At 44.6% G+C, this 23421-nt stretch overlaps 2 protein-coding genes across 5 annotated transcripts; both read left to right on the top strand.

Moving 5' to 3' along the window:
- The first annotated feature begins 1226 nt into the window (after positions 1-1226).
- LOC123761346 (uncharacterized) lies at positions 1227-23140 on the top strand. 4 transcript variants are annotated; one of them, XM_045747315.2, is made up of 4 exons: positions 1227-1381; positions 2558-2989; positions 20146-20604; positions 20787-23140. In XM_045747315.2, the coding sequence occupies exons 1-4, from the start codon at positions 1276-1278 to the stop codon at positions 22655-22657; spliced, it is 2868 nt and encodes a 955-aa protein (XP_045603271.2). In that variant the 5' UTR covers positions 1227-1275; the 3' UTR covers positions 22658-23140. The 4 variants fall into 4 exon arrangements, with proteins under 4 accessions (XP_045603271.2, XP_045603270.2, XP_045603272.2 ...); XM_045747314.2 differs by having other exon boundaries at positions 20784-23140; XM_045747316.2 differs by lacking the exons at positions 1227-1381; positions 2558-2989 and adding an exon at positions 5320-6366 and having other exon boundaries at positions 20784-23140.
- LOC123761347 (uncharacterized) lies at positions 6373-8284 on the top strand. Its single transcript, XM_045747318.2, has 2 exons — positions 6373-7422; positions 7778-8284. The coding sequence occupies exons 1-2, from the start codon at positions 6825-6827 to the stop codon at positions 8092-8094; spliced, it is 915 nt and encodes a 304-aa protein (XP_045603274.2). The 5' UTR covers positions 6373-6824; the 3' UTR covers positions 8095-8284.
- Positions 23141-23421: the final 281 nt, after the last annotated feature.

The following is a 23421-nucleotide window of genomic DNA, read 5'->3' as shown; positions in this document are numbered from 1 at the left end:
GAATTAGTCACATGACAGGGCGCCTGACAGCTGAGTGGACAGCGCTTCGGATTCGTAGTCCTGAGGTTCCGGATTCGATCCCCGGTGAAGGCGGAGACAAATGGGCAAAAAGTTTCTTTCACTCTAATGCCCCCTGTTACCTAGCAGTGAATAGGTACCTGGGAGTTAGACAGCTGCTACGGGCTGCTTCCTGGGGATGTGTAACAAAAAGTAGGCCTGGTTGAGGACCGGGCAGCGAGGACGCTAAGCCCCGAAATCGTCTCAAGATAACCTCAAGATTAATCTAAAGTCACCCAAATAGGTAACAAACAGGGAAACATGACCACGATATACATAATACTCTGTGTAAACATGGCTTACAGAGACGAGGTTCTTATGCAAACGAGAAATGCACACAAGTTGGCACCAGTGGAAATTGTCCGTATGTCCAGGAAATATGTATGAAATATATGTATATATATTATATATATTATATATATATTATTATTTCATATATATATTCATATATGTATGAAATTGTCCAGCAGAGGTAATGGAAAGAACTTGTTCAGAGTAAGAAATGCAAGCACAGACTTCGTTCACAGATTGAAATACTTAGACTCCATTCACAGATTTATACAGACTTCATTCACAGATTTACACAGTCAGATTCCGTTCACAGATTCGAATTTATATATGAAAGCTATCAGTAGATTCCGCAATTTATACATTACTGAGAGGAGGAACCCACGTACTAAAGCTCAATTCCTGCACGCACAGTTAGGTGAATAAAGGCATTTTGAATATTATCCATATTCTAAATGAATTAAGTTCCTTTATTGAGAATCTAGTTCAGGGACTCCTATTGCTCATCATGTGTCTACGTTTTCCATGAAGACCAAGCTACTAACACACTCAAAAATTAAAGAAATATGATGTAATATAAATACTGATACAAATATATTCGAAACCCCTAAAGAAGTATATCTGAAAGCTATATTTTTATCAACGTTCTAGTGCATTATATATAATTACATTCATAGTTGAGAGAGAGAGAGAGAGAGAGAGAGAGAGAGAGAGAGAGAGAGAGAGAGAGAGAGAGAGAGAGAGAGAGAGAGAGAGAGAGAGAGAGAGAGAGAGAGAGACAGAGAGACAGAGACAGAGAGAGCACAACATTAGACGCTTCAGAATGTTGATCAGATAAGATAGCGCCACCCCTCGTAAAACCACTCTCTATCTTCAGTATCAATCCAGGCTGAGGACTGTGCGCAAGTCACACACGCACCCACAAAATTTATGAGTGTATATGCGTGCGTGTATGTGATGCATACCGCTGGTGTGTTGTGGTGTTCGTGGCTGGTGACGGCAGCCATGAGGGTTCAGGCGTTACGGTTACCCTCAGGTGAGTCACAGAACTGAGGGGATGTGAGGGGATGGTGTGAAGCTGTAGGGATACAGCTGAGAGTGAGGATGGCTGTTAGGGAAGCGGATGAGGAGTGTGAGTGGCGCTCGGGAAGCATATGAGGGATATAGATGGTTAAGGCAGTGTCTGGGATGCTCCCGGACGCAGGTTCGAATCTTCGTCACGGCCCTTGTGGATTTGTTCATTTATAAATGGTTGTTAGAGAGGCATTTGAAAAGTGTAGACGGTCCCTCGTCCAAGCTGCGGCTGTTCTTAAGACGCATTCATCAATTATTTCGACGCATTCATCAATTATTTCGACGCATTCATCAATTATTTCGACGCATTCATCAATTATTTCGACGCATTCATCAATTATTTCGACGCATTCATCAATTATTTCGTACGCTAATAATACACGATGTTTCTCATATAAATAATATTATTATGCATTTAAATTTGTATGTATCGTTAGGCCTACGGTAGGCTAGGTTATAGGGTCTTGCTCTCTTGGCAATTATATATTTACAGTACAGAAATGAAGTATTTAGAAAGGTGTAATTCCACACACACCGGAGCAAATTAACTTTGAGGAAAGTATAAATATAATTAGTTGTGTCACGTCTTAGGTTATTTTAATTCGTAGCCAGGAATGGCAGCTGCTGGATTAATGAACATTTAGCCAAGGTTATTCAGAATTGGCTGACCTGAGACCTATAGCGGACCTACTACTATCCTGATTTCTTGTTTGGTACTTTATTCTACAATAATACGTATATGAAACTTCATGAAACCTGAGGATGGGTTGGTCACAGAGAAGGATAAAACAGTGCCTACCACAGAGGTCTCTGTGTATTTGGGGCACATCTCTTGATGCGATATTGAGTTGGGCAGAAGTTTGCCGTAACATAGATTATGAACAAATCCACAAGGGCCGTGACGAGGATTCGAACCTACGTCTGAGAGCATCCCAGACGCTGCCTTAATCGACTGAGCTACGACATGGTAATAAGAATTGCAACCAGAAATTCTACTGAATTTACTTGGATCCTGGAGCCTCTCCGAGACACAAACCAAGATTTGTTCATTTGATGCATCACGCTATTGTGATTTCTGTGTAATAGATTATAAAGCTAAGAAAACAATACGGATGTTTTCACATTGTCTCCAACACAGGATGCAAGATTCAGGAGCTGGGCGGCCGGGCGGAGGACTTCACCGTGTCCTATCCGCTCATCAGCACCCTCAATGTCCTTCTCAAGAGTCCTAGCAATCCCTGGCGGGCGTTCTCTTTTGGATTTGAGACAAGGAGCGGCAGCACCATCGGGGCCCTGACTTTCACCAACGAGGACACCGTCGCTCTCACACTGAACAACCGAAGAGACGATGAAGATGAGGTGGTGAACCTCTCGAGGGCCGAGTCCCTCCACTTGCGCCTCGAAACCTGGACGTTACTCTCCCTCTCCGTAAGAGACGGGAAGCTCACGGTGGCAGTGAAGGACGTCCTCCAGGTCGTCTTCCACCTGGTGGACGCCACGCCTTTCGAGCGGGTTTTCACCCATGTTCTTCTCGGCAACTACATCGACGTTGGCATGGACTGTGCTCAAGGTACGCTCCCTAAGCTGCTTAATTAATGAATAAAACACATTCCAGCGTGTTTAACATTCGAGTTACTTTAATATAATTATATTTACGTGTGACTAACATCAGACTCAGAATTCTTAATAAAATAGATATAATGATTACTTGCGGTGGATTCACGACGATTTGGAGGGTTGGATCCTAAGCGTGCTGGAGGATTGGATTCCTGATGTGTTAAATGATTAGATTCCTCGCATGCTGAAGGGATGGATTTGTAGCATGCTGAAGGGTTGGATTTTCTTAGTGTGTTGCAGAACTGGATTACGAGAATGGTGCAATTTTTTTGTATAAAAATGCATATATTTAATTTGTTAATAATAGACAGTGATAGGAAATAGTTTTAATAAGTTTTAATAAGTTTTAATAAAGTTCAAAATATGTATGCCTAATTAGTGGCCGTGGCAGGAATGTTTGGCATTGTAATAAATATTGAGTTAAAGGAATCGGGGCTGAAGTCCGCTGCATGAGTATATTTACAATGTTAATTGCCGAAGTCTGTAAAGTTATGTTGATGTAACTGTTGTGTCCCAGTACAGCCTGGCCTCTCACCTAACACCTCGCATTTTTTAACGGAATCGAGCAATCCGCTACAAATTCGACGTATTAGGCAAAATTAAATGACCGTAAAATTGACTTTCCTATGCATCGGCTTCGATAGGTTAGGTGGGTTGCTTGAGCTCGTACGTTTGAGATTAGGCTAAACTATTGTATTTTGTAAGGCGTGGCAGACCGAAAGAACGGGTTGTCTACTCACCATTACTGTCCTTATATCTTGTGCAGGCAGTACACAGCGCGCCACCACCACCACCTCCCCGCCTACACACGCCCACCATATCCACGTTGTGGGTATTGTGGTGAGCTTCCTCTTGGCTCTCCTGGCCTCAACCACTGCCCTCTGGTACTGCAAGAGGAGAAAACACAAACAATTACAGAAGTGTAAAACAATAGGAGAGGGGGAAAATAAGATTAAATTAGATGCTGGAGATAGGGAGAGTGCGGAAGACGCAGAGTGTCAGCCACTTGAAGCCAGCTGCGGCGTTCATGCCCAAGGTGGCCACGGTTTAAAAAATGGCGACCAAAATACCTTACGTTGTTCCCAGGATACCATGCAAAATGATAACTGTGCTGTCGATAGTAGGCAGCAAGTCACTGCAGTAGGAGAGTGCCACGGTGACCGACTTTCCACTATACATCAACCAATGTCGAGAAACTCGCAAAATGACCAATACACCCTCCACCATACTTGCGATACCGAACCGGGCAGCTGGTCAAGCGCAGCAGGCGATGAAGACGAAGGAACATCTTTTCCAAAAGAAGACACAGAATCCAACCCCGCAGCGAGGGATCAGAGTGGTGGAGCCTTGCCTAAACGTACACGATCCCAACAACAGCAGCAAACTAAAGCCAGTGGAACTTCGAGTGCCAACGCTTTAGAGCCACATGTGAGAGGTTCCTTAACTCTGATCCCACCTTCAACACGTACAGCCAAGACCCACACATACAAGCAGCCTACAACAAGTGAAAGAGAACAAGGTGACGATAACAGCCATTACAGGACCGATACAGAACCAGCGATGGATGAAGCCAAACCTCGGACAGACTTCCCAGATACAGCATCAGAGAAAATTAATACCATCTCTGGGATACAATCACAAGGCACAGCACTTTTGCAGGATACTGCCAGCTCTGGGACACAGTCACAAGGTAAAGCACCTACAAAGGATAACGCCAGCTATAGGACACAATCTCAAGGCACGAAACCTTTGAAGGATAATGCCAGCTCTAAGACACAATCACAAAGAACAAAACCTTTGAAGGATAATATCAACACTGGAATGCAATCACAAACTATACAAATGGTCCCTGAATTATCGAATGTTACACAAATAGTCCCTGGATTATCGAATGTTACACAAACGGTCCCTGAATTATCGAATGTTACACAAATAGTCCCTGGATTATCGAATGTTACACAAATGGTCCCTGAATTATCGAATGTTACACAAATAGTCCCTGGATTACTGACTGCTGCACCTATAGCTCATAGATTTTGTAATGATACACAAACCTCTTTTATACCAATGGAGATCGAGGGCATTTCCAAGTCAGAGAAGAATTGCTACGTTCTCGCTTGCGAAGACGATGTGGAAATGACTGAAGAGAAAAGGTGCCCCAAAAGAAAACAAGAAGACCCCGGATACAACATCTTAGAAACCAAACGGAGAAGGGAAACACAAACCTCAGAAGAAGACTCTGAGATGAATGAGGGAGACGTCTCTGATGAGTCTGATTTGTGATACTTTCTTGTTTATTAATGACGAAGATTCAGAAAGACATAAGGAGGACGACAAGGTTAAAGATTGCGTGAAATGGTAAGAGGCAAAAAGTGACACTGATAAGTCACTGGCACTGATAACATGTCATATCTCTTGTTGCCATAGACACCGTCTGTGCAACATGCTATTCCTACCTGTCAGCGCTGGCCACGATGGATAGTGATATTTTCATACTAGGAAAGAAAATCTCAAGACAAAATTAAATTACGATAAAAACAAGTAACAATAGCAATAACTGAATAACAAAATCCCAAGTCATGAGGAAGTGCAGAGATGTTTCCGTAAGTTAAATAAATACCAAGAGACAGATCTTGTACCAGGGCTGCTGACGGAAGCTGGACACTGGGAAACAGCTCTCACACCAGAAAGGTTGATGAGTGTATGTTACCAAGAGACAGATCCCATAGCAAAGATTCTGACGTGACAGGGACGTAGAGAGCCAGCTCTAGCAACCATGAGAAGTGTAGTGATATAGTTGGCTGGTTCCTACACCAACATCCTGCTCGTGTTTACCATCACACAGGAAGAGATAGAGGAAGAGGGGGGAGGGGAGAGGAAGAGGATTTCGGGATCTGGCCTGTCTCCGCAGGTGCCTCCCACGTCACTCCTGCAGCGGCTCTGGCAGCAACCACACGACCCTCAAACCCATCGCTACTGAGTTTGATCACCGAAGGGCTCTTGAGAATAACAGAGGCTACCACATATCATTTTGTACCAGGCCATAGAGACAGTTCTTTAGTACCATCACTGATCCACAGGCGGCAGCTAAGGTCACCAATCGTGACAGAACTCACGAGAAATTGGCACAAATATCAAAAGATCGTCGTAGGTCCATTGGGCTTCAAGAATCACAAACAAGCAGCCCCGAGGCCATCTACGGCTAGCAACGGTCAAGGAGGCGACGCCGCTCTAAAGCCAACATGAGATCGGAGAGAAGAACAGTGATATCACTGATCCTATTGGTCTTCCGGGTCTTCGCTTCCTCCAGTAGCAACGTCACATCCACAGGTGAGTGCGTTCACCAGTACCAGGCTGTATATAATGCAAACATCAATGCCAATGTTGCTAGCGAACGAGCGCATCAAATTATTCTTCTATATAACGTATAGTAACATCCAGACTTTATTTTGTATAGATCATGAGTAACGTTAAAGGACTGTGAGGATACAGCGGCTGAAATGATGTGCATCTTGATTTAGCTGTTGTGAAGCTGGAGGCTTTATGAGCAGTTTGTGAAGCTTGAGGCCTTTACCAGAAGTGATACTTGATTTTTGTATAAAGTTGCATAACTGAAGTTCATATATACACAGTGAATGTCTGTAGGTTGTAAAGCTTGTATGGTATAAGCAAGTCTGTAATAATGCAGGTTTGACATTGTAATAATACAGGTGTTGGAGTACGATTGTGACAATGCAGGTGTTGGGGTAAGATAGTGACAATGCAGGTGTTGGGGTAAGATTGTGACAATGCAGGTATGGTTGGCAGATTGTAGGGTGGTTGTCGGGTCGAGGCTGGACGTGTCTCGCAGCAGCAGGGTTTCCGGCATCACCTCCGCCATCATTACCCTCAGCCTCCACACCACGCTTCCTTTAGACAACTTCACTCTCCACCTGTTCTTCAGCGACACCAAGCAACCTGTTGACAACTCTTCAAGCGATCATAATAACAACTTCAACAGCTTTCTTAACGACACTAGCGACTTCGTCGAGAAATCTAGCGAATTCGTTAGTCACGCTTTCAATGATTCATTCAAGTACTCATCTATTAGATTCCTCTTTACCTCCTCCCACAAGACTGATTCCTACTGGCAGATGTTTCAAGTATCGAAAGACAGCATCGATCAGACAACTCGCAGACTTCCCATGGTGCTGTACCTCAGCAGGTTCCACAAGACCATTCTGGTCCTCACTCCGGGGTCAACTGGTCTGAGAGTGTCTGATGTCGACGGCGACGTCTGCTGGAGTCTGGCGCTGGGTCTGCCTGGCCACCACTTCTCTACCGTGCACTGGTGGCTTGAATGTCCGGCCCGTAGTTACATTGTCCTCCACACCTGTCTACCTGCAGGTAAGTACCAGTACAGGTAATTCTTACCAATATAGGCACTAGTATACCTCTCCGTGTAAGCTCTTCAAAGGGCAAAATATATATTATCAGTGGATAAATGTTCACGTTATATTATATTTTAATTATTCTTATTAATTATAAGCTTTGGTTTATCAGTTCTCAATAGTGACACAAAAGGAATGTCATGCCTCTCAGCGGATCTCATGCCTCTGTTCTTCCATTTACGATAAAAAAAACAATAGCTTCTGACTTGTGTGCCAGTTAACACACATTTTGAAACTAGCATTTAATTGTACACATGTTCTGCATGGCGAGAAAAGGAGTTCTGATCTGTTTACTTATGTTTATGTTACAGCGGTGATATCTAGCAGCACCTGTAATCCCAACCAAGATTGTGGTTGCCTCGCTGCTTCAGACCACAGCCTGTCCGGGAGTGACCATATTTGCTCACACTTCATATGGGCTTGGAGTATCGCTGGGATTCTTGCTGTGTTGGTCGTCATCGTATGTGCCGACCGGTGCCGGATAAGGGATCCCAATGTGGCGGCGACCAAGAGAGAGAATGTCGCTTATAGCCCCCAGTACCTCTATAATAATCCTCCAGAAAGCCAACTGGCGGCAGCAAATACCAATCTATCCAGGTCGACTGATGACGACATGCACTGGTTTTAATAGAATTGAGGAATATCCGTGCTACTTGCTAGCCACAGCAAGTCTTGATCAACTCTCAAGAAAATCAACACTACCGATGAAGAAGCGTGACAGAATCCTGAGCTTGGAGTGGTTCTACTGGATGTGAAAGAATATTCTGAGATGACTGAGAGGACGATGTAATTCTAAACTTCACTAATCCTCCTTTTTCCCAGACTGTTTCACTATCCTTTCCAGACGAATGTCTCCAACCCGATAAAAGTTGGATACGGATTAACAGTACCTATGATAAACTGATAGATAATATAGAAAAAATCACTAGCTAATTTTACATGGATTATGGAGACATTCTCAGACACGAGAATGGCACAGCGCCAAATCGATTGAATATAATGTCTTGACATTCAACAATGAAGTGTGTGAGATTATGACCCAGTTCCTATTCGCACAGCACAGTCCAATCCTGGACTGCTCAGGATTGGGAGATTCGTCACTTGTAGCCACCTGCCACAGGTAACGGTAACCTAACCTGATCTTATGTCACACTCTCTGGTGGATATGTTGTGTTGCCCATATATATATATATCTAAAACAAATCATAATATAGAGTAATCACACTAACTGTAACGGGGGGGTGGGGGAAATAGCGCTATCTTGTCCATTATTCCACCCCCCAGTTAACTAACGAGGCCGGGGGAAACAGCTCTCTCTAGTCCGTTATCCCGTCCCCAGTTAGCTAACTATTCTAGAGCACCCTCCAGAGTTCCTAAGGCAACCTCTCTCGTTCAACACCTTGTAACCTAGGTATTTGACTACCTAGGTGCTACGACTACAAGGCGCCGTCACTTGATCAGTTACCCGAAACTCTAGAGAGAATTCTAGAATACATAATCACTGCCACAAACGTATAAGAGAAAACGAGAGGAAAGAAATGAATAGTGAAGTAATTAGTGAGGGTTTGGGGTGAGAGGTAGGGAGGTGGGAGGAGCGAGGAGGGTCATTAGTTGAAAGTGAGAGTTTAGAGAAGGGCGGAGGGAGAGGTGCAGATAGGTAGAAGTAGAAGAGTAGATAGTAGACGTAGAAGAGTAGATAGTAGAAGACGAAATGCTGCCACCATCCATTCATGATCATTACATACAAGACAAGGAATGGAACTTGTCTGTATCACAAAATTCTCAAATGATGTTATCAAGAGATCATTATTAGTAGTTCCCATCTTTATCATGTACTCATTCTACACCATGAAACCAGTAACCACAGAGGCTTTCTCACCTCAACTCAAAGCTCTAGGGAACAAAGTTAAACACAATTTAAATAATAAATTCATAATTATATTTCCCATGAAGTATCATAATTTAACAATTCAATTAAAATGTTCCAGTTTAATATGCAAAGTGAGTCATCATCCAAGAATTCGAGAACCCTACAACTTGACTGCCCCTGATCATCACACAACATATGTAAACACGACCAAGTCACCTTAATGTTCACTCACCGAGTACGGAGTCTAAGTTGAATAGAGAGGGGGGGGGGGGGGTCTGTAGCTTGACAGAGACTGTCTCGCCCCTGCCGGCCGACAGCCTCCCTGGTAGGGACGTCTTCTCTCTCTCGTCTGCTGCTCTGTCTGTTAATCCTTCATGCTGGATAGCTCTCCGAGTTTATATTGGGGAACCTAGTAGCTAACTCCGCCCACAAGTAGATAGCCTCCGGCACTACCAAGCCACTCCTCAAACGTCGGCTTGTTTGAAGGCTACCAGACTACAATTAAGAGCTTAGCGGAAGCAAGGTGAAATTCTCATGATCTGACCTCAGGTCACTTGAGGTCATTAACGCTTTGAGGTGTGAGATCTCAGGCAGACAACTGGCGCCTTTCCAAATCCGTCTGTGACTCATATTCTATATATATTTTAAATAAACTAACCCAAACACTTTTACAGTGTTACATCTCCCCTTCTCCCCGAAATAAAGTTTTTGCAACACTGCTAAAGCAAGCTAGCTGTGTGCAACAACTTTATTAACGAAAAAAAAAATACATCCTAGCTAAACAAATATACATCATCCTACTCTAAAAAATGAAATATGTAGACAGACGTCCATTGTCTCTGGCTGGGCGACGTCACTGCTTGGTCTTGTAGATAATCCTGTACCACATTTCTTCAACACAACTGCCTCCGTCGCTTCTCCGTCGTTAACGCACAACAACACTTGGTCAACCCGAAAGCCGTTACTACTTGAACTGAGCACAGGACCGTGGAATTCGGTTGTCCCAGCTGATCTGTAATTGGCCCTACGTCAGTCACCATGAGAGACGTATATTGGGGTTCTTCACAGCTATAGGGACTACAAGTTTCGAGACCTTCATATAGTTGCCAACAGTAGAAATCCCATCCTACTCTTCTTCCTCCCTGTTGCTCCAGCACGCCTCCTTCAGAGAGCTACTTCTGACAGCCACATCAAGTCCGCATGACACAGGAAGAATCACTCAACAGAGCAACATGCTTGTAGGAGGGGCGGCCAGTCAAGGCAAACGATCCTGTCTTGCAATTACGCTCCATGCAATAATGCTGACACCAGCAAGGGACACTAGGTATCGTGTCTCAGCTTGGCTTATCTTCTTCTTTCTTCTCTCTTCTTTCTTCTCTCTTCTTTCTTCTCTCTTCTTTCTTCTTTCTTCTCTCTTCCTCCTCCCATGGGTCTTTGACAAGCGACCTGGGGTCCATTGGGGGTCTGTCCGTCCTGGGGTCCATCCTGGGTAGACCGATGTTGGTGGGACAGACTGGAGTCGTTGTTGCTCCTCTTCCATCATTACTGGGTCGTCTGGGGTCGTCTGCAGAACGACCTGGGGTCCACTGGGGGTCCGTCCGTCTTGGGGTCCACTGGGGTCCGTCCGTCTTGGGGTCCACTGGGTAGACCAATGTTGACCGACCGAGAGGGCTGCATCTTGGGGTCCCCTGGGGTGGTGGTGGTGGTGGTGGCCCTGACATCCAGGTAGGGGCTGGTCGTCGTGGTGGTGAGGAACAGCCGTGAGTGTGGTATAAGGCAGCCGTCTCCCTCTTCAGTATGTGCGTCTCTCCTCTCTTCTGGCTCCCACCTGTGAAATGAACAGAAAGGCGACAATACGTGTTCCCAAGATGTTTGTGTGACCCTGTCGTTTGTATAGGGTTACACAGTCCTATCATACCGCTCTCCTCCTGGCAACAACTACACTTCAATTTTTAATAATTCAATTAACTCTGAATGATATTGACTTGGTGGAACATAAAACAGTAACAGAGTAAAGTTAGAGAAGAGAGAATAAGGTCATCACTACTTTTAACTTGTCACAAAAAAAAATCAACACTAATAGACAAAACACTAGCCTAAACTTAACTGTACCGTTCCTAATCTTAAGTACATAATTAACCATTACTCCCACCCTTAACCTACAGCCACCTACGTGACCCAGAGTGTTTCCCTAGCTTCTCCGCCGGTAAACAACTCCCAAACTGTTGTCACCCCTGTGACCAGACTATCTAACGTCGAGCGTCCCCAACGTGAAGTCTACTGACACACTAGTCCACACTAGCATGCTGTACAATACCAGTACACCTCGGGTTATTGCGTTCAAATGGAGTAAAACAGTCGATCGCAATAATCTGAGCAGAACCACACTTAAACTACTTAAGAACTACACCTGCCACTCCCCACTGACCTGGAGACCAGCGGTGGCTGGGTGTCCCCGTGGGACATGCGAGGTCACCTGTCACACTCAGCTGACCTGCACTACCAACACCGCTAAGTTCCCAAATCGCCAAATCTTATTACTAACATAAATCACTACACACGCAAGTTCTGGTGAACATTCCCTGAACACCACAAAACTCACAAAATCACTAAACACAACACCAGAGAATCACTATCTCCTAACCTGAAAAAAGTTCGCTAACTCGCGAATATTAAACACCTGTCAAGATCTCCCTGATAGCGCCTGAGCGGCAAAAGACACGTGGGACTGAACAATGTTCAAAAGAACACCAACATAAACATTGTTCAACACCGCTGCCATCATTGTAACGGGGGGGTGGGGGAAATAGCGCTATCTTGTCCATTATTCCACCCCCCAGTTAACTAACGAGGCCGGGGGAAACAGCTCTCTCTAGTCCGTTATCCCGTCCCCAGTTAGCTAACTATTCTAGAGCACCCTCCAGAGTTCCTAAGGCAACCTCTCTCGTTCAACACCTTGTAACCTAGGTATTTGACTACCTAGGTGCTACGACTACAAGGCGCCGTCACTTGATCAGTTACCCGAAACTCTAGAGAGAATTCTAGAATACATAATCACTGCCACAAACGTATAAGAGAAAACGAGAGGAAAGAAATGAATAGTGAAGTAATTAGTGAGGGTTTGGGGTGAGAGGTAGGGAGGTGGGAGGAGCGAGGAGGGTCATTAGTTGAAAGTGAGAGTTTAGAGAAGGGCGGAGGGAGAGGTGCAGATAGGTAGAAGTAGAAGAGTAGATAGTAGACGTAGAAGAGTAGATAGTAGAAGACGAAATGCTGCCACCATCCATTCATGATCATTACATACAAGACAAGGAATGGAACTTGTCTGTATCACAAAATTCTCAAATGATGTTATCAAGAGATCATTATTAGTAGTTCCCATCTTTATCATGTACTCATTCTACACCATGAAACCAGTAACCACAGAGGCTTTCTCACCTCAACTCAAAGCTCTAGGGAACAAAGTTAAACACAATTTAAATAATAAATTCATAATTATATTTCCCATGAAGTATCATAATTTAACAATTCAATTAAAATGTTCCAGTTTAATATGCAAAGTGAGTCATCATCCAAGAATTCGAGAACCCTACAACTTGACTGCCCCTGATCATCACACAACATATGTAAACACGACCAAGTCACCTTAATGTTCACTCACCGAGTACGGAGTCTAAGTTGAATAGAGAGGGGGGGGGGGGGGGTCTGTAGCTTGACAGAGACTGTCTCGCCCCTGCCGGCCGACAGCCTCCCTGGTAGGGACGTCTTCTCTCTCTCGTCTGCTGCTCTGTCTGTTAATCCTTCATGCTGGATAGCTCTCCGAGTTTATATTGGGGAACCTAGTAGCTAACTCCGCCCACAAGTAGATAGCCTCCGGCACTACCAAGCCACTCCTCAAACGTCGGCTTGTTTGAAGGCTACCAGACTACAATTAAGAGCTTAGCGGAAGCAAGGTGAAATTCTCATGATCTGACCTCAGGTCACTTGAGGTCATTAACGCTTTGAGGTGTGAGATCTCAGGCAGACAACTGGCGCCTTTCCAAATCCGTCTGTGACTCATATTCTATATATATTTTAAATAAACTAACCCAAACACTTTTACAGTGTTACATAACGTGAGTGCATCAAGGAGAAAAAGACTGTATTGACTGACTGTATTGTTTTCTCATTGATGCAGCCACGTTAGTGTGATTATTCTCTGTTTATTGAAAGAGGTAGAATAGAGCCACTTAGAGCTAGGAATGTTCAGAGGTAGAACATTCCTAGAGGACAGAGCCAGAGTGCATGGCGGGATTGTGTGAAAATCCTGTTCCGTCTTCAGTAGAATCCTCAGGAAATCCTTGTGTATTCAGTAGAACTCCTGGTTGTAACCCCTATACCATGTCGTGTTCTAGTCGCTAAAAGAGTGTGCGATGGAACACCCACCGCATAGGTTCGAACCCTTGTTACGGATTTTCTCACAAATCATAATTTTGTATTATGGAGCGCTCCAGCTACTGTCTGGTATTTATCACCTGCCATACCTGAATGTCTGGAGCAAGTCTTAACAACGGAGATGGGGCATAACTAGGCTTTTAAAATGGGCAAGAGATTAGTAGATGTAGTTTAATAGTGACAAATGAAGTACTCTGAGCCTAGGACATGCTAATAGTTACCTTACCTTGAGGTACTTCCGGGGCTTAGCGTCCCCGCGGCAATGTATAAATGTTCGAAAAAAAAGATACAAGGATTCACAACAAGCGGAGTTAATACTAAACCCCGAGAGTTATACTTAGTGGAATACTCCGTTTCTCGGGTTTATACAGAGTTTTCCTTAGTCCTGGACTATGTACCTAGTAAGTCTTTTGTACATAGACTTTTTATACACAAACTTTCTGGACGGTAGAGCGACGGTCTCGCTTCACGCAGATCGGCGCTCAATCCCCGACCGTCCAAGTGGTTGAGCACCATTCCTTCTCCTGGTCTCATCTCAAACCCTTATCCTGACTTCTTCTAAGTGCTATATAGTAGTAATGGCTTGGCGCTTTCCCTTGAAAATTCATTCATTCATTCGCTTCATGCAGGTTCAATCCTCGACCATCCAACGGGTTGGGCACCATTCCTTCCCCTCCGTCCAATCCCAAATCCTTATCCAGACCCACTTCCCAGTACTATATAGACGTAATGATTTGGCGCTTTCTTGTGATGGTTCCCTTCCCTTCTGGCTGATCAGTAAGCAAATCTGGTGACCTTAATAACGTTACAGAGGTTGATAGGACTTAATCCCAACACTAGTCCAAACATCAACTATTATTCTTAGCTTTATCTTCCCATTTAGGTTGTTGCATCGTACTATACAATATACAAAATTTCAGAGAAGTATGACAAAAGTTAACTGAAAACAAGAACTTCGCATATCTTCTTCTTCTCGAGAATAGGTGCAGTTTGCATGAAGGGTTTACCCTCCCGATGACTGCACCAGGACAAATGTAGGGAGATGCGTTGACGTTAAGGAGGAGAAGCAAGTCAAAAGTGTTAGATGTGACGGGTCGTAGAGAGAGGAGTGGCGACGAACACAGAGGGCGACGTTAGAGGGAGACTCCCCACACTGTAGGGCGGGGCGACGAAGTCACGGCGGCAGCTGATCAGACGTGAACTAATACTTTTCTGGGAACTTGTATATCGGAAAGCGCAAGCAGTACGCCTCCCAAATCACCCACGTGTCATCGGGCACCTGGCCACCAGGCGGCACCTTGCCGAAGCACCCCCTCCAAAACAGCAGAACCCGCGTCCCCGGGAGCCGGTATCACACCCACAGGCGGGGGCGGGACATGGACCTCTACCGGGACACCCTTCACTACACGTAGCGCAGGCGACGGCCCGACACCCACACACACCGGCTCAACAACCCCAGGGGCCACAGCAGTCACCTGACGTGTCGCCGTAGAACTCGCCTCAACAGGCGGAGCAGCAGACAGGCAATCAGGCGCCTCAGGCACAGCACCCACTCCGCCCTCAGAACCGTCCGAACGTAACAGGGGCGGAAAATCCTCCGCACGAAGAACATGCACCCGACCAGTTGCTCCCACGTCGCACGCAGCAGCCAGATGACCCTCGTAACCACACCAATAACAGGTGCGCGGTTGACCCCGGTACTGGCAGCGGAGCGTGTAGCCCAACACGGACATCGACGACGGTACACTACACTACAGCGACATCGTCAGGGTGCGGGAGCCGTCAAGTATACCAACACAGTGCCCGGCAACGACCTTGTTCCAACGAACACTTAACACTGTCCCAAATCGTTCAAAACAGGAGGTTAAAAAGTCGTCCTGAAATTCGAAGGGAGCACCATGCACCGTCACAGACATCAAGGTGACACTAAAATTCACCACCTTAACGGAGCCAGCTGAATCAGGGAGAGGGAAAACACGCCCCTCACACCGCTCGAAAAACGCCTGAAAGGCAGCCTGGAGGCGGAACTTGACCACAGCACGGTGGCCCTGAAGCAGCTGGATGCCCACCAGGTCCGACAGCTGCACATGTAGCACGTCCACCAGGGCGACACCAACCAACGAATGGTCCACCGGCACCGTAAACGCGAGACCAGCCGACAACGTCCTCTTCATTGGAAGGCGAGACGTCCCTATGGCTAAGTCGAACGTCACCCTGTCAGTGGCAAACTACCACCAGCAGGGCAAACAAGCAATCACCCAACGTAAACACTAGCCAGGAGCGAAGAGACCTCAGGAACGTCCGACCTGGCCGGCGGTCACCACGCAACTCACTTCGCATATAATGAAATATTAATAAAGAGATATTTACATTGAAAAGGCAAGAGTAAAGTGGGGATATGATTTATTTACTCTTCCCCCCCCCCCCCCTTATATTTGCGTCTGGGATGCTTTCTGGAAATATGGACTTAAATAGACGACGTAAATTAAAATCGATGCTTTCATAACATTAAATTTATGTCCGAAATTTACGAATGAAGAAGGTAACAAAGCAAGTACAAGTCAGTCGTACTAACCATGCTGTTGTACTGTACTACCATGTACTAACCATCGGTGTTGAGGCTTGGCGCGGGGGAAGTGTTACTTGTAGAGCTTTTCACACATGACTCTTTGCCTTTTCATTTAGGTCCTCAAATAATTACAGTCTTTATGCTTACAAGCATCAAGAAGCTGTCTTCATGATGTTGAATCTAAACAATTAAAAAGTCTTAATCTTGTTAAAAGCCTAATGTGTCTTTCGTAACCTTTGCAGCATTTAATGGGGGGTCACATATTTATCACTTGCTCTTACACCGTTAGAGTTCTTAACAGTTATTCACAGTCGTAAGTGTCAGGCCGAGAGCTGATACTACGTAATACAGACCATTTTGATGCATAAAATCGATTTAGAAATTGTTCCATCTCTAAACTGATGGTTTTGTTTTGAGAAGCAACTATCACTTGACGGACCCTTTCCAGTAAAGTTTGTCGAGGGGGTTACTAAAGTTCTACAGCTGTAAATATAAAATAAATGAGGGCGAGACGTGTGAGTGTCCACAATGATAACGTAAACACTGAGGGAGGTCGCTTAGGGTTTGGCGCCCTTCCTGGATACCATCAAAAGAAAATGGAACACAAATAATTAATTCTAAATTTCATACATTTATATATTAAAATAAAAACATTACGTAAATCAGACTGGAAAGCTGTAAATCGAAAAATGGTTGTAAAAGTTCATTTGACAAATACTGAAAGAGAACGAGTCAAATTGTCATAAATCGAGGCTCTGAAATATACAAATAAATGGAAGGGCTACAGTGATAGGGTGCTAAATTTATCAGTATGAACTATAACACAAAACAATAGATACAAACTGAATAAGGTTACATTCATATAAGACCTGAGTAAATGTCAGTTTGGAAATAGGTTTCTTGACTTATGGAACACGTCCCCGTGACGTAGTGCAACCCGTACTCGACTCAAGTCCATTACATCCAGCGGTCGACCCCATAGACGCATTCATAAATTTTTACATGCTGTTCATTCAAAAAAAGAATTCAAATATAAATTAATATTATAATATATTAGTATATTGTGCATATATAGGCTTAGGTTAGGTGTTTAGGTTCTGTTGGCGATTATTTGTATTTGTAGTACGTGGGTGAAGCATTTACAGCGTTGTGTTCGAACAAAATTCGTCAGCGAAACACTTGTTCCGGAAGTGAAAAAGTGTTTCGAACACTTCCGAACACCGGAAGTGTTCGAATGTCAACAGTTATCAGTTGTATGTAAACCTTTTTTCATTCATAAACCGGGGATTTGGCGGTTGCATGGAATCACTTGTTGGTCTTTGTTTGGAGGACGGGCTGCATAGTGGTATGACACTCGCCTGGGGTTCCGCGAGCGCTTTGTCCTGAGTTCGTATCCTGGCCGGGGGGGGGGGGGGGAGGATTCACTGGGCGCAAATTCTTAACTGTAGCCTCTGTTTGCCTCAACAGTAAAATGGGTACCTGGTTGTTAAACGATTTGGCGGTTCGTATTCCGGGAAAAATTAGGATTAAGGACCTGCCCGAAACTCTATGCGTGCTAGTGGCTGTACGAGAATGTAAGAACTGTTGTATATATATATATATATATATATATATATATATATATATATATATATATATATATATATATATATAAATAAAAAAGTAAATAAATATAAAACGTTCCAAGGTAACATAATAAACGTATAGTTTTAATCGTAGGTTAGACGAATATACGATAGGGTGAGGTTAAGTATAAATAGGAGCGGCTTTGCATTGGCCAATAGGCTTTCCTCAGCTTTCATATGTTCTTATTTTATCACACATCCGAAAATACCTGTTTTTTTTTATCTTATTTAGTATTTATCTAAAATTTATTATTTATCTCTCTTCTGAAAAAGTTTTCAACACCATATTTTCATCGATAACATTGATCATAACATCCATACATCTCGACGAATCATACAACACTAAATACAACACTGAAACACCTTGTCAACATTATAGCCTAGCCTGGACAGCGACGTTGTTATAGATTCAGCTACTCGGAATAAGTTCCAAGTAGCACGGGCCCGTTCCAAGTAATTCGTTCACGAATAAGTTCCAAGTAGCAATAATAATAAGTGAGCCCGTAACTTACCTGGCACAGGAGCGGGGCAAATAACACGGGCTATGGTGAGCCCGTAGTGGACTTACCTGGCACAGGAGCGGTGCTGACTCGTGTGTCAACTGCGACGGCAAAACCATCGATTAGATAAGCGAACAGTTAGTTGCCCACAGCGGGTGAGGTGGTGTGCACATCCCGGGTACCAGTGCTGTGGCGGCAACATTGCTGGCGACGAGGCTGGGCGGTAATGCAGTTACCAGGACTTATGTTAGTGTGTTTGGTGGCAGCTTCGGCCGTGGCATCGTCAGGTCTACCTACAAGTGAGTCTGAAGTGTCTATGCTCTTCGTGGACAGTTTTCTCTAACGAAGCGTGCTCTTGGCAGGAGGCGAGGGGTATCTTATCTAATCTCTATCACAAGGATCATTGCAGGAGCTGTGGCTGAATGGTCCCAGACACTATGAGACTATCATCTCAGCTGATGTAAAGTTTCATACTTCCTCTGCACCACGCTAGCTACAGCCTCGTATTTTACAGCTCTTGAGTTCAATACCCCGGTCTCCCTTATCTTGAGGTTATCTTGAGATGATTTCGGGGCTTTAGTGTCCCCGCGGCCCGGTCCTCGACCAGGCCTCCACCCCCAGGAAGCAGCCCGTGACAGCTGACTAACACCCAGGTACCTATTTTACTGCTAGATAACAGGGGCATAGGGTGAAAGAAACTCAGCCCATTCTTTCTCCCCGGCGCCTGGGATCGAACCCAGGACCACAGGATCACAAGTCCAGCGTGCTGTCCGCTCGGCCGACCGGCTCCGGTGAACAAATTAAATGAAGCGTTATACAAGCAGAAACCAGGATTTATCACAAGACACCGATTTCGATGATTGATGAGTCTGAACTCTAGCACATCCTGTGTGTGCAGTATAAGTGCTATCGTGTACTGGGCACAAGTACAGTGTGTGCAGCACACACGACTACACTCTGGCAATGTTATCTCTGACTTTGTAGTGATAAGCAGTGATGAACAAATTACTTGTGAACAAGGCAGCTGAAGTCTTAGCCGCAGGAGTGACGGGTTAGAGTTATCTTATCAGCATATGTTCACGGTATCAAAAAATATACTTCAAAAGTATTGACTGTTCGCAATCTTTAGAAAGAACATAATCATGAGGTCTGACTCAGCCTTGACCTAGGATCTCATTTACTAGGCGGTATTGTTGACTTTGTTAGCTAAACGTATCTACTATCTTGGTTGCTAAACGTATCTACTATCTTGGTTGCTAAACATATCTACTATCTTGGTTGCTAAACGTATCTACTATCTTGGTTGCTAAACATATCTACTATCTTGGTTGCAACCGTCTCAACACTTATTGCAGAGGCTTCAGAAAGTGTCTTTCACTGCGTGGGGTCACTGCATCCACATGACATAATATTAACAACTATAAAAATAAAAATAATAAGACTAGATATACTAATAATGATAATGTAAATACTACTACTACTTCTTCTACTACTATTAAATATAATAATACACAAGATTGATTAATATATTTTTTTGTAATTCATTCGACATAAATTAAACAATTGAATTTATGATGTATTGATTGGTGTATGGTGAGGCGAGTACCTCAGTGTGACGAGACCCTCCGGCAGTCATGCCCTGTTGGTCGACGTATAACAGTCTGGCTCCCGTTGCACCTTACAGAATGCTCATGGATTCTCCTGAATGGCACAGACGTCGAGGATTGGTCGCCCTCCTTCCCGTTGTCTGAAGTACATAAGATCGCTCTTAGACATCCTGTCGCTGATTGGCAAGAGTTCTCCTTTGGGTTCGAGCTCTCAGACACCACTCCTGTTGCATTTCTAAAGTTTCAAAAAAGTGGAGAGTCCGCTGTACTGACTCTCAAGAGTATTACCAACAGTGAAGGAGCTTCGGGTTTCCAGCGCGAGCAGCAGGTAAGGCTGCCCAAAGAGGAGTCCCGGCAGCTGTCTCTCAAAAACTGGACTTTCATCTCCTTCGCGGTGAACGACGGACGACTCGAGGTTGAAATTGATGATGCGGACGCCGTGAGGTTCGACCAGGTGGATGCAACACACTTCTACCAAGTGTACGTTCATGTGTCTCGCGGCCACCTGGTGGACGTCAGCTTCAACTGCTTCACCGGTAATTACACACACTTACATATGATCACTATTTTTGTCAGTATTAATTACCATGTCAGTTGATTGCAATAATAAAGCTCTACAAGTTCTGAGTTGAATAACATGACTAAAACTATGTATTTTTAATTACACTGTAGTTCTTTACAGTGAGATTTCACAGGCATAATATGTTTTACCCAGCAGAGGGAGAAGTGACCTACCCAGCAGTGAGAGAGATAATTTACACTACAAACGGAAAGATGACCGCAACGTCTGCCCCAATAGGAGGGACAGACGACCCTCCACTTTCAGGAGACATCTCCGTTGGCACCACCATTACTGTCGTCATCATCCTCCTGGTGTTGTTCGCCGCAAAAGCTGGACTCTGGTACCGGAGGAGAAGGCTCAACAGGAGGAAAGACGAGGAAGTGCCCGGTGATGTCAATGTAGAGCGTCCGAAGCCAGCTGAGATGAAACCGCTGATGTCCACACAAGGTGCTGCAGAAGCACTGCATGGCGGCCAGGTTGTCACACAAGGTGCTGCAGAAGCATTGCATGGCGGCCAGGTTGTCACACAAGGTGCTGCAGAAGCACTGCATGGCGGCCAGGTTGTCACACAAGGTGCTGCAGAAGCACTGCATGGCGACCAGGTTGTCACACAAGGTGCTGCAGAAGCACTGCATGGCGGCCAGGTTGTCACACAAGGTGCTGCAGAAGCACTGCATGGCGGCCAGGTTGTCACACAAGGTGCTGCAGAAGCACTGCATGGCGACCAGGTTGTCACACAAGGTGCTGCAGAAGCATTGCATGGCGGCCAGGTTGACACACAAGGTGCTGCAGAAGCATTGCATGGCGGCCAGGTTGACACACAAGGTGCTGCAGAAGCACTGCATGGCGGCCAGGTTGTCACACAAGGTGCTGCAGAACCAGAGCATGGCGGTCAGGATGTCAAGCCGAGTACTGTGGCAGTTGCACATGGTGAACAGGAGACAATTCATGACATCAAAACTATCTTGCAAGATGGTGTTGTTAAAGACACCGATGAACGACAGAGTATAGTACCAGGCACTATGACTGGCGATATGCATGAAAACAGTAACACTGACGCAACTACGCAATCTGCTGAATCACCAACAAACAATAAGATAACAGACCAAAGACTGATTCTTAGTATGATAGACATTGCAACACCACAAACCCAAAATAATGGTATTAAAGAGTGCAGAACTGACAGCCCAGTTGACACCATATTAATGGGTGCAGAGAATCGCGGTGTTGAGGAAAGTTGTCAGAAAGTGGAAGATGTTGACATCGTTAATAATACATGTTATTATGATGAAGTAGGAGTAGAGCCTACTGAGGAGATCATAATGAAGATAACAGGTCTGATGCTGGATGACAACACAGAAGAGAATAAGATATCTAGGCTATGTATGGCGACACCAAGCAACCAGACCGACACCGAAAGTTTAACGTGTACACCAGGAGGGAGGCAGCAGTCTCAGGCTTTAGAAGTGAAATACAAGGATGCACAGGACCTAATGCAAAGCAGCAGTACAGAAACAAATATTCTTAGGGTAAATACCACAGCAAAGACAAGCACTGCCGACAACGTATCGATAGATCAGAACCTAATGGCCACACTGCCCTCAACAGCGAAGTCCTCGGATACAGAACACAGACCCCAACCACCTGGTGTAGTTAGAGACGTGCCCCGCGATGCTGCCAGCGACAAGGCGGATGAGGAGAGGAGACGCGAAAACGCTGAGGAAGAACACAGTGCCCAGGAACTCAGGGCATCCACAAATGACTCGGGAGCATGTGTTAGTACGGCTGGTGTTTCCCGAAGAAATACCAGTACTCCAAGAATGCCTCAAGATGAGGAATTGCACTCTGTCGAATCCTGGTTAAGCATACAGAAATATCAAGAATCTGGTTTAGCATCTGAATACCCTCAATCTGATTCCCAATTAAAAATTAAAAAAGCTAAAACTAATCGTAATAAAATCATCGCATACGATGACTCTCGCGTGAGGAAAAACACCTCACATCGTAGACCGCCACCTTACCTGTGACTAGTTAAGGACACAGACACAGACACCATGTGGAAGGAAACTTTCTTATACCCAATTACTAAGCAGCTTGTATTTCCCAAACGGGACCCAAAAAGGTGAAACGGGAATTCCTCGTTCAATGTTGAGTGAGAACAAAGATATTTAGTTATTGCGTATTGCGTCTTCTCATGTATATATTTCATTCCAGTCACAATTCTTAGTATCGTCATTTGTATGGGAGATTAGTGATTGATTTCTGAAGACCAGTCTTCAAGGTGATTCCATATTTTCAACAAGACGTGGTGGGAAGAAATCACAGTGTGGGAGGCGTAACGCACACATTCCCTGGCACCACATAATGTGCTCCAGAGACTCTCTTGAAACTGAAGGCCCAGAAACTATTTATTTTTTGCTTGAGTGAAAAAACTATGAACTTACAAAAAATCTAGATTTTTTACTTTCATTATTTAATTCGACTGTTCGGAATAAAGATTATAGCCCTCACATGTCCCATACATGTCCTTAAAACTTGTGTGAAAGACTTGAAAATCAAATTCTATCATAAACTTGAGTCTATGATTGAATCAATGCTTAATTGTGTTACACATTCTGACCAACTGTGAACTTGTGACCCACTGTGAACTTTGGAGGTCAAAGACTAGCTATACGGTGACATTAAGACAGCCCATCTATTGGCCAGATGTGTTTAGGTGAAGGGAATAATAAGGGCAGTGCCAATAAAACCCAAAGGCAACTGTATTCGCGAATATAATAATAAGAGTACG

The sequence above is a fragment of the Procambarus clarkii genome, chromosome 7 (assembly GCF_040958095.1).
Source record: "Procambarus clarkii isolate CNS0578487 chromosome 7, FALCON_Pclarkii_2.0, whole genome shotgun sequence".
Classification (NCBI taxonomy): Eukaryota; Metazoa; Arthropoda; class Malacostraca; order Decapoda; family Cambaridae; genus Procambarus; species Procambarus clarkii.
Note: the sequence above shows the minus strand (reverse complement) of the source record. Positions and strands in the feature narration are given on the sequence as shown.

Excerpts from the sequence above, each read along its gene's own strand:
- LOC123761347 (XM_045747318.2), top strand. The coding sequence starts at position 6,825 with ATGCAGGTATGGTTGGCAGATTGTAGGGTGGTTGTCGGGTCGAGGCTG. Across the intron at positions 7,423-7,777 it reads CCACACCTGTCTACCTGCAG|CGGTGATATCTAGCAGCACC; the intron begins GTAAGTACCAGT and ends TTTATGTTACAG.
- LOC123761346 (XM_045747314.2), top strand. The coding sequence starts at position 1,276 with ATGAGTGTATATGCGTGCGTGTATGTGATGCATACCGCTGGTGTGTTG. Across the intron at positions 2,990-20,145 it reads TGGCATGGACTGTGCTCAAG|AATGCTCATGGATTCTCCTG; the intron begins GTACGCTCCCTA and ends TGCACCTTACAG. Across the intron at positions 20,605-20,783 it reads CAGCTTCAACTGCTTCACCG|CAGAGGGAGAAGTGACCTAC; the intron begins GTAATTACACAC and ends TGTTTTACCCAG.